At 40.3% G+C, this 17,476-nt stretch overlaps 1 protein-coding gene across 2 annotated transcripts in view; it reads left to right on the top strand.

Annotated features, from left to right (window-relative positions):
* The window catches only part of IGF2BP3 (insulin like growth factor 2 mRNA binding protein 3), a 116,671-nt gene that overhangs the window by 96,981 nt on the left and 2,214 nt on the right, over nucleotides 1-17,476 (top strand). For both annotated transcript variants that reach the window (XM_075050712.1, XM_075050720.1), the window contains 3 exons: nucleotides 8,814-8,933; nucleotides 13,021-13,095; nucleotides 16,791-16,922. In XM_075050712.1, coding sequence (XP_074906813.1) covers nucleotides 8,814-8,933; nucleotides 13,021-13,095; nucleotides 16,791-16,922 — 327 coding nt within the window. The remainder of the gene's footprint in view (nucleotides 1-8,813; nucleotides 8,934-13,020; nucleotides 13,096-16,790; nucleotides 16,923-17,476) is intronic.

The raw sequence follows: 17,476 nt of genomic DNA, 5'->3' as shown, positions 1-17,476 counted from the left end.
CTTTTAAAAATAAAAATGGCTTCTTCCTCACTGCAGGTTTGAATACTTGTAGTGATACTTGTAGTTCCTTGGGACAAGAGATAGGAACTTGCGTTGGTCCCCTGCTCCCAGATTATTGTTGTGGGAAGAAGATTTAATTGGTGTTCCCTCAAATATCTCAGACTGCCAAGCTTGAAGTACCAGGCTCAGCATCTTCTGAATGTAAAACTAAATGGGAAATTTAATTCCTTAAGGTGCCAAATAATATTTTGTTACTAAAGTGTGCTGAGCTCCTTCAAGCCAGAAACAAAAATAGGTCAAGTCCTCATTCTGGTGTAGCTGGCTCCACCTCTGGTTTGTTTGTTCATTAAACGTGATGGAAAAATAAGTGACCTTTCTGTGTTTTCACAACCTGTTTTCTTTGCAGCTGCCAAGGAATCCGAGAGCAGTGTCTTTGTAAACCAGAGCTGACGAGTACCTGTATCTTGCAAAGCCACAGATTTCACGGGCAACTTCTAGGAGCCTGGAGTACCCATGTGGCCAGTGTGTCACAGACACGATATTTGAAGTGGAAGTGTTTCTATACATAAGCGTTTGTTTTGGTGGTCGTGAAGTGTTGCAACACCAAATACCTATGTTTGCTGCTTGTGAATGACCAGCAAAATTCCTGCTTACGTAGTTTCACAATCTGTTCCTTGTTTTGATTTCTGCTTTTGGCTGTCTATTTAGAATAAAAGGTGGCAGATTGCTTTTTTTGGCATTGTGGCCTATCAGATTTTGCAAAAACAAGAAGTTCATGCCATGTTCAGAAATATGTCAGACCTGTTCCTGCTTGTGAAATGCCTTATAACCAGCCTGCCAGAAAATGTTCCTTCTCTGCTTCTGTGATTTCTACCCCCTTGCTCCTGGCTAGGTTTTCGTGTTGGAAACACTTCTGATAGGTGCGGTCCTGTTAGTGACTTCTAGTAGTCTGAGGAGATCCCCATGGCTTGCCAGGTAGAAGACAACGGTGATGAAAAGTACTAAAGCTGTGAGCCAAGAAGTAGAGTGAGTAGTAGTGAGATGATTTTAGTAGCATCTCTCTTAAGGTACTGACCATTGTGTAATAACCAGCTGTGTTTGAGTTTCAGGTGTTGAAATGCAGTAGTCCCCAAATTGGAAAAGCAGACAGGTGTTATTGCTTAGGTTTTCAACTGCGAGGACCAGCTCAGCCAGCTGAACAGAGGGCTCCCCCTGGCATGGTGTACTTTCTGGGTGTCCAGAACTGGTGGGGGGTGGGGGGAGGTAGAGACGTGTGGCTTTGCTGTGGGCTGATTGTCTCAGAAAGGGTCATGCTCTTGGTTCATCTAGTGACAGGAGTGTTTCTTACATGATGCTTGCAGGGTAAGGGGGAGCCAGCTCTGCTCTGAACACAGCAGGTTGCCAGCCCAGAGACCCGGACAGTGGAGGGAGGTGGTGTGATGAGCTCCTGGCCACACTAGGTGAAGGTTGCTGCAAGTGTGAAGTTGAAGCTGCTGTGGGAGTTCCTTGTCATACTTGCAAATCCTTCCCACCACTCCTGCCTCTCGCATCAGTCTGGGGTTCATGTGAAGATGAAGCCCTGGGTGGATGGTGGCAGTATGGTTTGTGCATGGGAAAATGGGTGATGTTTCAGGGTGTCCAGAGTGAAGCTAAAAATACACATTGCTGCTTTTAAATTATGTTTTGCTAGCTCTGGGCTGACTGAGTTCAGCAGTGAAGAACTCTGTTACCTTCTGAGCGTAGTCCTGGCTTTTCAGGTAGTGAATACAGCAGAAAGTTTTAGACTTGCAGTATGGTCTTAAATCTGTTCTAAATGAACCGGAAAAGGTCAGAGGGTGGGGGGAGCTCAGGCTTAGGTTTATTAACCTACACTGGCAGCACCACTCCAGCTGGTGTAGGCAGTGGTGACCCAAGAGGTATTTGCAACAATGTTGTAAAACTGTGGACCACATTAGACCTATCTACCAAGACTTTAAGTTTTCCTTAATAGGCCTCTTGTTTCCAACGAAGGCTTAAACTTTTAGTATTAGTATTGGAAAATGAAGACACTAGGATTTCTTTCACTGGTGTCAAAAGCTTATTTTTTTAATCAATGCATTGAATCCTTCTGGAATGTCTTCAAGGATACTTAGCTTAATGTTGGTTTCCCCTTGCTGCAAGTTTTTACTACTAAATAAGTAAGAGCACGTGGTATAGCTGTAGGCTAGGATAATTCTTCACAGTGCGTTGCAAAAATATGGCTTAAATTTTGACTTTGGGTCTGGTAGAAGGTTTGAATGAAATGATATGCTACTTGCTGACAAACCTTAAGGTATTCTGAAGACCAAGTGAGTCATCTGTAAATCTGCCTTGCCTTGGTGATGGTGATCATGGCAGTTGGGAAGGGGGAAAATGGCAAAAGAGAACTTTTTAATGCAGTCATCTACTGGTTGTAATTTTTACTTTACAAAGTGGATTTGTTTACTATTTAAAAACAAAAAAACCACCAATAATGCACCGGGCTAGATGGTAGCCAAATGTTGGCTGAGACTGTTCCATGCAGTCTTAAAATAGTTTTTAATTATTTCCCTCGCAGCTAAAAAAACTGATGCTGACTATAAATGGATAACATTACTTTGTGACTTTAAATGTCTCATCCTAAGGTAATTCATTTGCAACACATTTAGAGTAAATGAAAACATGTACTGGAGAAGCGTAATGGGCTTAGAAACCAGCAAAGATCTGATTCTGCTCCCATTGATGTCTGGCACAAAATCCTATTTACTTCAGTGAGTACAGTATTTTTAAAGATTTACAACCTTATCCCAAATGTTGCCATGGATGTACCAACCACATACATTTGATGGAGCAAGGGGTCTGTGGAGACACTTAAAAACATGACTGGAAAAAAATTTGTACTGTTGGCAGGCTTGCAGAAAAAGACTGAGATTAATGCTCAAGTTAACATGAGGGACATAAATAAAAAACTTGTCCCCTTATGAGTCCTGCAATGGGTGGGATCACATGCTCATACTGACTGAGGGTGCTGTGGACTGACCTAGCAGCAGCCAAGAGCAAGAGAGGGGGGTTCATCTTGGGGAAGAACTGAGGAGGCAAAACTTTTTTTTTTAGTGGTGTTTGGGTTTTTTGTGGTTTTGTTTCTGTCTGTGTGTTTGGGTTTTTTTAAATACCATTCCCCAAATACAATGACCACTCCCCCAACTCTGGTGGCTTAGGACCTACCTACCACCATCTATCTGAAGAATCATAGCTCTATTTTTCTGAGTTTTCATCCTTGCCTGGCCATGCTTTGGCTGTTATACAAGTGTGAGATGAGGAGGAATGCTTTTCCTTCTGATACTCTATCAGGTAAGGGAAAAGCTCTCCCTCTTGTGTGTGCTTTTGGGCAGTTTGGAGACGGTTGCACCAGGCCTTGGCAGAAGTGTTACAGTAAGCTTATCCCAAGGGCAGCTTATTGGGCTCTACAGATCTTTCTAATGACTACTCTGCTAAGCCAGTTTGCTAAGAGTAAACTATAATGTGGTAGGGATGGCAGCAGAGAAGCAATTGTCCTGTGAAAATCTTCTGTAGGGCTGCAGAATCTGGTTGGAGTGAAGGGGACCATCCTGATGGTACCTGTAGTGTAGGGGCTCCAGACAAGTCCAATGTAATGGGGAAGCAGCCAGGGAGCACAGGATTTAGGAACAGATTAAGCTAGACCTTGGATGGAGGTGGTGGGGAATTTTAAAAAGATTTTTTTTTTTTTTAAGAAATAGTTGATAAGGGCTATTAGGCTAGTGACAGATGGCTGGTGTTCAGGGACTTGCAGGAGGTATGGAAGGAGGTGTATCCAAGCTGCTACAGGAAAAACAGTTGGACTGGACTAAAACTTTAGAGCTACTGGTGTGCAGAAGCAGTTGCTTAGCTTCATCCAATGGGGTAGATTAATTTACATCTCTGTGTTAGATCACTGTTTCAATCATGATTTAATTGAGCAAGCAGGAAATTTGATTTAAGTTGACTTATCAAGTTTTACATCTGTACTTTAGTTACCTTTCTGAAAGCCTTAGTGTAGTCTGTACTACCACAGCTACCCTTTGCTAACGTAGTGAATGTATCTTTCTATTTAAACAAGTATGCAGTTTACCATTTGCTTTGGTTAATATATTTTTTCCATTTTCTGTTAAAAAATGATGAAAGGTGCTTTTCTTATTTGCTTGATTGATTAATTTTTAACTTCTGATTTTTCATCAGGCTACATTTGGATGGAAATTGGAATCTAATTAATGAACAAAACCAGCATTTAAAATTGTTTTCATTAGTTAAATGTGCGGGACATAGATGAAAATTCCTTATCAAGCCTGTTTTGTGTTTAAAGCATACTGATTTTTGTAGAAACAAAGCAAGTATTATCAGCTGTTTATGAACTGAATTAATTGTTTCTGGTCACCATGCTCTTCAAGAATCTGTTTCTTAGAACTAAGAAATCTCTGTTTCTGGAGCCCCCTTTTTTTTTTTTTTTTTTTTTTTTTTAAATCTAAAAAACCTAAGTTATCCATCTGAGTGAACATCCTGGTGTTGTCTAGCTGTGTGCCACAGCTACACGTGACAGAAACTTCTCTCCCCAAAGCCATATTCCTGAAGTGTATGCAGGCCTCCCACCCCACTGCCCAGAAGAGTATGTGGATGCAGGCCTCCCACCCCACTGCCCAGAAGAGTATGTGGCTTGCTTTGTACTGTTTGGACCTGTTCAACATTAGGGTGGACTAGTCCTGAGCCCATCCCACAAATATTGTTAGGGCAGAAGAGGTGGTCTGTGCATCACAGACCTCTGAGACAGTTACTCACGAATCAGGGTAGACGTATAGACCATACATCTTGGAGAACTTAGGTTACTCATTTAAAAGATTTTTTTCCATGTTTCTGTCAGTTCCCAGTCTTGAATAAACTGTTTTCTTATGTGGGGGGAAAATAAAGTGAATGGGAAAGAGGAGAAAAATTGCACAGAATTCTCCATGTGCAGGAGACATGACTGTTTTCAAAAATTAGTTGATGACTAATTCCATGACTTAATGAACTTTACAACTTCAGTAACGAGTGCACACTACTTCAACATTTAGACTGAAAAGTATTTAAATTTATAACTATACCATTAAGGCCCTTAAAATTATGAAGTAAAGAAGATGAACTGCAGGATGCTCTCTAGAGTCATTACAGACAGATAGTCTCCAATATATATATATATACACACATATTTTAGTTTTTAAATTTTAAGTATATGTTTAAGCAAACTTGGCCTTGTTAAGGGAGTGAACGTTGAAGCTCAGATTCCACACAGTGGGAAATTAGTTCCCTAAATTTAGTGCTTCTAACATATGTTTAAGATCTAGGAATCTATTTCTGATATAACTCATGCTAGAAGTTCCTGGAAAGCTCTATGACTTATGTGGCGTGGCATGGGGAAGATTAAATTATAGTTGATTTTCTTCCATCCTAAGATCCCCAGAAGCATCTGTAAGATTGATGGGTGGTGTAGTCATTGCATTACATTTTGATGTGTTTCTTTTGGAGGATAGTCTTCCAGTAAATACAAAAGGATTTTAAAATTATTGTGGGTAAGGAGGTGGACAGATAATAAATTGAACTTGATGTTATGATACTCTCTTAAAAGCCTTAGCTAGACTTGATTTCTGCCAGAAGAAAAAAGAAAGAGCTGTTGTTTTTGATGTTCATGCTTTAAAACAAATCAAACAGTATGGCTTTTTGAGTGGTTAAAAATCAGTGTGGGTAAGGAAATGGACATAATCTCTGTAAATCCTGCATGATGTTATACTGGAGATGAATTTGGTTATACGTATGTGGCAATGTGCTTCTGCAGACAAGAATTTGAAAAATGACAATGTATAAACAGCTCAGTATTGACAGATTTTCCGCTGTTCCTTAATGAACATATATCACTATTACACCAAAATGGAAGTTTAATGTTACAGAACCTCACTCACACAAAAATAATAATAATAAAATCCTTTAGGAAAAAAGAAGTTGAAATGTATCAACAAGTCAAAATTATGAGGAGGGATGGGGGGAGAGAGCTACAGTGAGCTGACTGTACAGTTGGAAAGACACGTGTACATCTTCTGTCTTTCATTGCCTTTGTTGCCCATGTTTTATGTTTAAGGGTGAGGCAGCAGAAAGGAATTTCAGTGGTGAATTGAATCTAGCCAAGAAAGTGGCTTGAAATCAAGCTTTGGGAAGAAGAGGGGAAAACTGCGCTGCAGGCAGATGGGCAACAGAGGGAAGGCAGGAAATATCTGCAAACAAAAGTAATGAAGTTTGATTTGTTTCTATGGTAAAGAAATGTGTCTGGAGGTGGATTTAGGTAGAAGCTGTGTAAAGCCTTGAAAACCAAGTCAAGTTACACGTTTGATTTGTAGCAGTGTTGTATGAATTAGCTGGAAAGTTCGTGCATTAACTCAAAAGTTTAGCTGGAAGAGGGTGGCTGGAGTTGCGTGTGGGAGGGAAAGCTTTGGCAGTGGACTTTTGCAGGGGCTGGAGCATGTGTGGACAATTGAAGGTGGGGGTCAAGGAGATGAGCAAGCAAGGGGTGGCTAAGCTGTCTGCACCTGGATTGGAAAGAGAGGTTGCCTCTACATCCAGTGCAGTTAGTATGGGTCCTTGCAACAAAACTGGAAAAACCCAAATGCCTTATGAATTTGTATCCATTTAGAAACAGTTTTCTGAAGTGGGGAGATCAACCAAGTACCTACAGTAGCATTTCCAAATTACTGGAAATCTTGCTGGATTCACAATGAACATGTAAAAGGACTTACTATGAGTACACTCACAGAATGTTTGTAATAATAGGAGGAGAAAATGAGTAATCTTTTGGAAAGCGGTTTAACATATATACTGAAGTGACTGGTAGCTTTCATTACAAATATGTAGTTTCAGGGCGTAGTTTTGAGATCGTTTTAAACTGATCTGTAGGCAGATTAAAAGGGGTGTTCCCACCTTTTCCCATGCCCTGACCTAATTGTTGTTGCTTCCTCCCTTGTTCCAGTACTACCACTTGTGTGGCTCCCTGATTATTTGGGTCAGGGACCCATTGCCTGCCTTAAAAATCAGCTGGATCTGCAATCCTGCTGGCCTCAGAGCATGCAGGGCAATGGGGATGCTAGGCGTGGAGGGCTGCAACCTGCGTCCAGGGAAAACGTGGGCTTAAACCAGCATAAACTGACTGTGAATCCTGATGCCTTGTACATGTGAAAACACAGGCTAAATTGTGTAACTGTTGTGATCACGTAAAGTGACTGCAGAATGTGTTTCTATTCTCAATATCCTATTTTGGGGTTTCTTCACCTGGTACGTGGAGCTGTGCCTGGAATTTGTTTCCCCTGAGGTTACAGTTGACTTGTGTTTACCAAAAATAAAGTCGTAAAACTTGGAAACAAGCATTTTGTTCTGATTTGTTTACAGTTAATGCACTGGGACTTTGTTTCCCCTTGAAAGAAGTTACTGAAACTTAAAAATAAATGGAGATAGCTTCCTTAGGATTGCAGCTGCTTTTTGCTTTGTGTTCATATAGCATATCTCTTTCTGAAAATATCCCAGAAAAAGCTGCTTTAGTAAGCTTCCATATGTGGGTCTGTATCCCTACCAACATATGCAAGTGAGCAAAGCTAAATGAGCACAGCTGGTCCCATGTGCTCTGCTCACTGGTGCTTGGGCTGATCTGCATGGTGGGCACAGAGAAAGTGAGGATGAGGATGGTGCATTGTCTTCGAACACCTCTGAGGGAAAAGGGCTTGTTGGCTTTGTACAAATTTTGAAAATACATAAGCGGGCTACAGAGGAAGAAATGCTTTAAAAGGGGTGTGTGTGTGCGTGTGTGTTTTTAAATACCTTGTAGTTCAAAGAAAGGCTTGTGTGAAATGCTTTTGAGAAGTAACCCTGACGTAAGTGGATGGATTAATGGTACGGTAACGTAGTGGGTACTTGGCGGTGCTCCAGTAGTGTGAGACGAGCTCTTCTGAGACTGGTAAAATAGCTATGGCTTACTGTGGCATATGTAACCTGCGGTTCAATCATCACTGTGCAGCACGTAGAGAGGATCTCAAGTGTTATGTTGTGCTTTCCAGCTGGGGTGTCTGCTTGAAAGCAGTTGGAAGCTGCAGTGGTGCCTGATTATCCAGTGGGCGCAATGTTAGGGTCCTCTTGCTTTTAAGAACGCCTAATCTGGCGTTTAATTTACTAGCCTGCTTGAGGTCTGCTGCCAAGGCTCCAACTGTTGCATAATGTTACACAGGAGGAATCGCTGGCAGTTTTCAAGCTGGCTATCATTCCAGATCACTCCCACATAAAGGAAATTGTAGCATACATGTAACTCTGAGGGTTTTTGTGCTGCTCTCAGCACAATCTAAAGTGAAAGAAAATAACTAGGAAAACTAGAAAGAGTTTGCCTGCTCAGGCTGTAGCCCTTCTGCTTGTAGCAGCCTCATCTGCAGTCTTGCATGTGGAAGAGAATCCAGACAGTGACAGGTAAGAATGAAAGCCTCGCAAAGAAGCAACACCTCAATTGTTTTTTAAAACTCGAAGCACTAAAATTGCAAGTATTTTATAAAAGATGAAAGAATCCTCTTTTGGCTCAAACTGTTCTTTCATGTTCTGTGACTTTTGTGATTCCCAGAAAAAGCCAGACCCTTATATTCAGACATCACAGGGCATCATAAGATTTTCCCCTCATTTCCATGCATGCCTGTTCCATACCCGTTTTCCTGTCAGTCTGATTCGTAATGTTCAAAAACATTCACTGCATATTTCCTTCTTCCCCACAGCAACAGCCCGAGTCTGAGACTGTTCATCTGTTCATCCCAGCCTTGGCAGTTGGAGCTATTATTGGCAAGCAGGGACAGCACATCAAACAACTTTCTCGTTTTGCAGGGGCATCTATTAAGGTATTATTACACTGTCTAACTTTCTGTCTATTCTACATGACACTTCCAGCAAGTTTGCACAAGCCGTGTTTTTGTGAATGTCCTCCCCCACTCCATACTTAGAATGTGATGTGATAAATGGTACATTTGTTTATAAATCATCTTTTAATCTTCCTTGAGACAAGAAAATTAGAAGCATGTTTTCAAACGTCTCCTGAGGTGTGAAATATAAGCTGCAAAGAAAACTACTTTGGTGGTCTCCATTTCTTAGAAACAGACTTAAGTCTTAATGATGCAGTGCTTAAAGGCTTTCTTTTTGCTTTTGGTAAAGTGAAAATTGGTGAGGTAAATTCCCCTTCTAAAAACAGCACAGGTGAAGTCTCCTACTGCTGTGGCTGCTCTTGCTCTGTTCTAGATGGATCGGTCTGGGCTGTCAAGCTCTGACGTCTCAATGCTGAAGCACTGGTGTGTTAAAATCATCCACGTACTCCAAGCTCCTGGCGTTGGTCAGTTCTTTAACATCCAGCTGTTTGTTGACTGCCTCAATGTAGCTAAGAACAAGACGGTTTCAGAGGTTGACCTAATGGAAGCTTAAGTTTGAATTTTAGTCAGTTTGGTGAAATTCTCCTTGGCTGTCTATAGCGGTTAGTACCAATTGCAGTGGTAGTAAGGCCTTGGGTTTCTGCTACTAATGCCATTGTAACCACAAATATCTTCTCTAGAGGCTTGAGCTTTTTTTCTTGTAAATAGCCAGTTCTGCTACTCTATACTGTAAAGATAATGTTTGGGCCTAAATTTAAGAAGTAAAAAAAAAAGAAAAAAAATTACAGTGTGTAGCTTTGTTTTGTGATGTTAGATTAACATTTTCCTGCAGAGATGAATCAAATGTTTTCTTCTCAGTTCTTTTTTGACTCAGATGATGTGGCCTGTTTATTGAGTGCTATGGCAGGGATCTGCCAAAGGTCAGGGGCAGAGAGGCAGGAGTTGGCTATGCTGACTTGAGCTTGGTGAAGCCAGTTAGGCTGGGCTTGGCTTGGAAGGTGTTCATCTAAGTGTGCAGAACAAAATAATTGGGGGACCCTGGTGAATGAATCTTGTGTATGGTTTGCTGAATGCCAAACCATATACTGGCCAGTCAACCAACTGGCACACTGCCCAGTTCCATCCTCTATTGAGCAGTACATTAAATAGTTGTTATACTACCACATGGTTTACATTAGTAGAGTATTAATAATCATATTTTTAGGGGAAAATTTGAATAAAAGAAAGTGAGAGGTGTTGATTTTTCTTTATCAAATCTGTCTTGCATGGAGGTGTGATGTATCACATGTATTTCCTCTTTCTCTCCCCATTCCCATGGTCTGTATCTAAAGATTAAGTGGTATATGGAAGGTAGTGCTAGGTGGAGAGAGAAATGTGAAATAACCTGGACCTCCAAGAACACGTCCAAACTAGTTCTTTAGTTGGTCCTTGGAAGACAGTTTAGTGGAAAGGGAGTTTCCCATGTTTCTCACGCATCTGGCTAGCTGTGGCCTCAGGCTTCCTCTACTAGCTGGCACCCCTCTACCCAACACATTTAACATATCTGTATTAATTGAAATTCAGTTAAAAGTTTGTGAAAGCTCTGGTCTTTTGTTCCTTTAGTAGGAATAAAGTAAAGAATATTTTTGTTAAAATAGGATTAAATCTTAACAGAACTGTACAGTTATAGAGTATGCTTGCTAAATTAGGAAGTTGCATGTATGCTTATCAACTAAAACAAAAATGCAACTTCACCTGTAATCTGACAGAACAATATGGAGCAGCACACTTGCTTCTGTGTGAAAGTGTTAAATATGACAGTAGTAAATTATTCAAAACTTCTGAACTTCCCTTGTGCTGACCACCTGCTCTTTATCATAACTTCTGAGCACAATAATAAATTGGGAATCATCAAGGAATCTGTGCTTTTAGCTAAGAGTTGGAGGGAGTGCTGCCTGACTAACTTTTATCTTGCCTGGCTGTAGTAATCGTACTTTGTGGAGGACATAAAGTCTTTGTGCATGACACTGAACTTGTTTTGAGTTGTGCTGTAGATTATTCCAGATGAAAACATTTTACATCTCCACGCATCATCTTCGTGCTCGTGCTGAGCTTTGTAGATCTGATGAAACTTGTTAGCCAAGAAGCAAGACTAAATAAACTGCAGATGCACGGGGGTTCTGCACAAAGCTGCGGTGCCCAGCCTGTCACTTCAGAGGTGCATGTGGCTGTTGATGTGCTCATGTTGTGTCCCTGTGCTGGGGGTCATTGCTTGGTAATGAAGGGTCAGTGTGGGGCTCCAGCAGACTGAATTATTCAGCAAAGGAGCCAGGCAGAGATTTCTGGGCTGTCTGCTGCCCACCCTGTACTACAGTGCTGGGACCTGCTGGGAACCATTAGTATCTCCTTGGTTATGAATTATTCTCAGAGCAGCCCTTCCTGTCTCTGAAGGAGTTGGGATGAGCTTTACAGGTTTTAGGTGTATGAAGTTGTCAGCTTGTGACAGCATATGGAAGACTGGTTGTTTTCCAGTTAGGAATGTAAAGCTATTTCTCTCAGAAGTTAAAAATTCACCACTTGGATCCTATTTATATGTATGTAACTTCTTCCAAGACCAGACAGCCAAAATTAACACTGAAGTCTCTTAGGTTGCCCCTTCAGGCATTGAAATGTTAGTTAGTACATGTTTCTTTCACAGCCCTCAGCCATCTTTTACTTAAGCTGCTGAGAAGAGGACATTCTAAGATAAAAGCAAAGCAAAAAATGTCCCAGAACACTTAAACACATGCAAGATGTAATGAAGGCTTGATGGAAAATATTTTCCCTGAAATTTCAATAATGGCACTGGTGTTCGCTAAGAAAACATGAGGTGATTGAGAGGCAAACTACAATGTCCTTTTTACACGAACAGCAATTATCAGGCTAAGCTCTGTTAAGTCAGCTGCCTCCAAATGTGCCTTGAAATTTTGTCCCTCTAAAATATGTGTTCCAAAGAATGAATGGATTTAATCCGTGCTTGCCTTTACCACAACGTCATGTCATATACATGTACTGCTGTAAAATGAATGTGTATCTTTAGATATAGCCAGTTGGAATGCAGAAATCATATGAAAAATAAATATGCAAACCAGATATCTAGTATGCAATGTCTTCTCCATCTTAGGGTACAATATGAATAATTATATAAACTTCCGTTAGCAAAATTCTTTAGTGAAAATGATGCATGGTGACTGGTAATTTGTCTGAAATAAACTACAGCTGTTAAATATGAATAACATCCCTATGCCAACAGCTAAGATGAAATCCTGTAGTGTTTAATATATTGCCCATTCAACAGCAGCTATGTAATAGTAGATGCAACAATGGAGATGTCAGTTGTGATAAACAAAAGATTCATCCAGAATGTCAGAGGCTAGTTTGAATTATTTAATGCCACTGGAGTCTGAGAACAACACCCACAGAAATCTTACTTTTGTGGTGACATGAACTGCTAAAGACCCTACAGGCGTCTCTGTCTCAGCTCTGGTGGAGCTTAATTTTTATTTGGGTCATACAAATAAATGTCTGTAGATACAAACCCCTTGGAAACTGCGAACTCATTGTCCAGTATAGAGGAATGTTTTTGGATCTGATTAGTTAAAACAGTAAAGTGATCTTCTGTTTTCAGGGGGACGGACGCAAACTTTTGCTAATGAGCAAAACTTGTTAGAAAGAATATTTAAGTTAGTGGGTAGGGAAGAGAATCTTGGTCTATTAACCATACTTGTCTTTTTGAAGGCTACATGTCCTACATCACTCATAGCCACATGAAAATGCCTTGTGGGATTTCACCATATATGGATGAGTAGCTACGCTTTTAATTTTCAGAAGTAAATTTGCTTATGGTTTAGTCAATTTATCTGTATTTCATTATAGCTAATTAATGCACTTTAAAGAGAACAAACCTGTCATGACTGAAGGGTAATGCTGCTGCTGTAACGAATAATTTTTCACTCTTGAACAGAATGTGAGACTGAAATGGGGAGGAGGAGGCTTTAAACTATTCCTTCAAAAGATAGCTACCAAAAGCTATGTTTATCCATTCCAGATTGCTCCTGCTGAAGGACCAGATGCCAAGCTGAGAATGGTTATCATCACTGGACCTCCAGAAGCTCAGTTCAAGGTACAACATATAAAAACTTGTCAGTCTGTAGTAGCCTTTGGACTGTAAGGGACAATATTGAAAATAAAACACTTGGTTCCAACCACCATTTTATTCAGAATTTTAGTAAACGCTTCACTTTTTCTTTCCTTTTGCCAAAAGGTATCTCATATGAGTAAAAGTAATACAGTACTATCACAGGCCACATTCTGGTCACCTGAAAACTGGTGGGAGTTTCATGTAAGTTAGAATCAAGTCTAGCATGAAAATATGGCCATATTACATTCCTAATTTTCTCTTTTATCTATGAGCACAATAGTTCAGTCTTTCTAGCCTGTCTTAATACATGCAACAGTTTAGTGTGTTTAGTTGAAATAACAAAGCTGACAAGATGAGAGACTGAGTCTTCCCAGGTTACGGTTGCATGCCAAATGGGAAATGTTTTTTGGGTAGCTCTACAGATAAATGCAAGATTTCTAATTGTATTTCCACTACAACTACAAGGAGATACTCAACATGATTTATCTCATTTGTTTTCAAATTGAGTTCTGGAGTGGCCTTCTGTCTGAAGTGCCAAGGGATAAATCTAGTTACTCCCAAAGGAGTTGACGACGTTAGGAGTGATGCAGACAGCTCAGTGCAGCAGCCTGGCCTCATTGCAGATGAGGCCCAGAGCAGGTAGAAAGTCACTTGAGAGTTCATGCCCTGGCATTGTTCTCTTGCTTGTTCTCGGTTTTTGTCTTTGTATTTTTGCTTCAGGGCATCTTGCAAGAAGGAGGTGCACAAACTTCAGGCATATCTAGAATCAGTTTCATTAAAGCCTTTAGGAATTCTGGAGAAGTATCTGGGCAGGTATTTTTGAGTGCTAATAGCGAACTAAATGGATTTGGGATTATTGCTCAGTTAGCATATACTTTAGAGAAGCTGTTGAAGGCAAAGCATAATTCAGAAGCTTTGCCTCCTTGAGGTTTTCTGCATGCATGTGGGCTTGGCCACATGGCATGTTCAACATATAGGGTGCTCTTGTGATCTGGGATCAGCACAAGGTCAGATTCTGGCTACCTTTTCTTTCCATCAGATTTCAGTGAACTTACCTTCAAGTAGTAGCAGGCTGAAGTAGATTTGGGTGTCCCTTACCCTGACTTTTCATGTAGGCAAAGGCTTGTCCTCAGGCTTCCTCCCCAAGATAGATGTGAAGTCCCACAGAGTTCTTTTGCCAGCTCTTCTCCCAACCTGGATCATCCAAGGAGGAAAGTCTCCCTTTTCTGCACCCCATACATTGGTTAAAACCACATCAGTCTACACTTGGGCTTCTGCTTGCAAAGAGGGATCAATGTGCTAGCACAGGTGATGCTCCTGAGTATGCTGGTCTTGTGAAGGAGAGGAGTTATCCCTTGGGCCTTCCTTCAGCTCCAGCCCTTGTAGTCTTTTACTACTCTTTGAGCAATGCCTTCTTGACCAAGATGGGCAGAGGGAGAGTTCAGTCCTTTCTTTTATCACCAATGTTGACCTGAAGCATGCCTTACAGTCAGGGCCCAGCTTCATTAATTCTGTCCTTAAGCTCTGTTTAAGAAGGGTCTTCTTTATCTTTGAGCATAGGCTATTGCTTGTTAAGCACCAAGAATGTAATCTGGGTGCACAACAACTTGAAGAGGGAATAGCTGCTGCTCATATGAGTAACCAGCTCTTGGAGAGGTTGCATCATCCCAGAGCCTGTGAGTTTGGCATCCTTTCCCTACTACATTGTGTTCTACTGCCTGTGATTCATGTCCGTGGTAGCTGCAGTGGCTGCACCCCTTTCTTCCTCAGCTGCAGTAGTAGCCTGAGGATGTTGTGGTATGCAGGGCTATTTATTAGTAAGGCAATGGGAAGAGAACATACCACTGTTTACAGCCTCTGCTGCAGTGCTCCCTAGAGTTTAGGCATACCCGTGACACCAATATTCAGAGATGATCATGTTGCCTTGGGTAGGGGACATGTGCGAGTGAAGTGGAATCTAGTGTAGACAATATATTTCAGGCACAATTTTACCGTGAAGGAGCTGCAGCCCAGTTAGGTTATTTCCTTTCCTTAAAGACTTTTTCAAGAGCTGAGATTTGAGATGTTGGAAATACATTACTATCTTTTAAAAAAGTCAGCATCCCACTTTGCTTTATAATTCAGCAGTAGTGCATGCTTTTTTCCTATAGTACCTCTTCCACTAAGCCCTGCAGTCTATGCAGGTTGTCAAGGTGTTATGCACATGAAAAACATTGCTATTGAAATAAAAAGGGCTATGCTGGCTACTGTCTGTCTCTAACAAATTTGGAAATAGTTTTAAAATCTCTAGCTCAAGATGATGGCTGGGAGTAGTATTGCATCTGCTTTTGGCAAAACCTTTTGAAGTATTTTCCTGGAGTAGGAATCTCTGATTCTAGGGCTGTTGATGTTGCCAGAACATGGTAGTTGTACTGAGTTTTTGTGTGGCTTTGTTGTCTTTTGTTTCACTGGAAAGATGATAGCTTTTGTCCTCTGTGACAGGGTACCACAACCTGCAGTATCCCATCTAGGTCAAAGCTATGCACTACAGATTTTTCCATACTCTTCAGGTGGAGTCTGACTTACTCAAAATACTGAGTACTTTCAGCTCCAAGGTCACAAAATGTGTTTCATCTTACCCATTCTAGAGTAGCATGAACTTGAGTAGGCTTTTAGGACATGAGCCAGAAATAAGATAAAATAAGCTGCCACTATTTAACATAATTATCACGTCATGCTATCTTTTTGGACTTTTCATATTCCATTACAGTGGTGGCCTGTAAGATGGTTGGATTTAGCATGTACGCAGTGATAGGGCTGGTGAGGGTGATTTAAAGGTGGTAAAGAATCTGAACTGGAAAGGCTTTGTGGTCCTAGGTTTGTGGTCTTCACAGAGCATGTCTCTTTAGTATCTCAATAGAAATGTTCTTTTGATTTCTCTAGGAGATACAGAAGAGAAAATCTGGTTACCATTTCTCAAGAATTCACTGATGAACGGCAGGGAATAAGGAAAAGAATGTGTTTAAAAATCAGCAAGATTCATGAGCTTAGTCTCAGTGGACATTCTTCTTGCTACCTGGCACTTGCATGTTTCCCAGAAAAGGGAACTGTGTGCTGGTCAGAGTAATACTGTTCCCATGGTGCTATTTAGATCTAGGTAGTTTGATTTTTTCACTTTAGAAAATTGAGCAAGCTTAGATTTATTTATTTTTAAACAATATGTTGTAATGGATTTTAAAAGCCGCTTGCTCTAATTGGAGTCTTTATCCCATGACTTGTTGTAGGGGTGGCTTTTTTTTTTTTAGCATCCTTAAAAGGATAGGTTTCGGAGCCAATTAATTACATTCTGTGCTTCTGGGTGTAATAAAAAATGCTTCAGCCAGACAGTTCTTCTCTCTACCACTCTTTTACAGAGATGCAATAGTTTCTTTTAAAAGCAGTATTTCTACTGAAAAGCAGAAGAATAATGATCTCTGTTAAATTGCTCCGTGATTCCCTGGTTTGTCATGGAATCTTTAAAGTTGGACAGCTGTGCTTCTTAGTTTGGTACAAAGACTTCTTTTAGAAAAATAGTTACTGTATTTATTAGGGAAAACGTGTTGTCAGGGTTGTGTACGGAGAATTCTCCTGTCTGTGGAATTTCTTGAAGTTAACTAGGTTTCAATAAGCACATTCTCTAACTGAAAGCATTTTTGCAGGCTCAAGGGAGAATCTATGGAAAACTTAAAGAAGAAAATTTCTTTGGACCTAAAGAAGAAGTGAAACTTGAGGCTCATATAAAAGTGCCATCCTATGCTGCTGGTAGAGTTATTGGTAAAGGAGGCAAAACAGTAAGTAGCTGAAATAAAACTTGTAATGTTGTTCAGTTAAGTTTCTTATTTCAGTGTGTATATATGTATAAGGCTTAAACATTTAGCTAACAGCTAATCCTCTGAAGTTACATTAAAGCAGGTGCTATTTTCTTAGCTGTACTTGTTAAGCTTTCCTTTCTTCTAGTGTGGAGTCAAGAGAAGCCAATCTCATATTATGATTTATTTAATCTTAAAAAACAAAACAAAACTAACAAAAATCAACAGTCCCAGTCAGTTCTGCAAGACTTTTATTAATAGAAATGTAGCTCTTCCATTTAGAATGAATACATTCCCACTAAAGACCTGCTTCTGTGAATCTTAGCTTATGCCAGATTTTGCAAAAAGATTTCACTAATCTTATTTAATTAAAATCAGATCTAATGTGTCCAAAGTTGGCATTTCTGGCCAAAACTGAGTGAAAGCATAATTTCTAAATAAGTGGTAGGAAATTAAGACATGTTCAGACCTCAATATTACAAAAAGAAAAAAAAAATTGCTTCAACTTAATTGATGTAATTTCTTTGGCTCAGTTT

The sequence above is a fragment of the Buteo buteo genome, chromosome 2 (genome assembly GCF_964188355.1).
Source record: "Buteo buteo chromosome 2, bButBut1.hap1.1, whole genome shotgun sequence".
Classification (NCBI taxonomy): Eukaryota; Metazoa; Chordata; class Aves; order Accipitriformes; family Accipitridae; genus Buteo; species Buteo buteo.
This window is presented reverse-complemented; position numbering and strand designations above follow the sequence as displayed.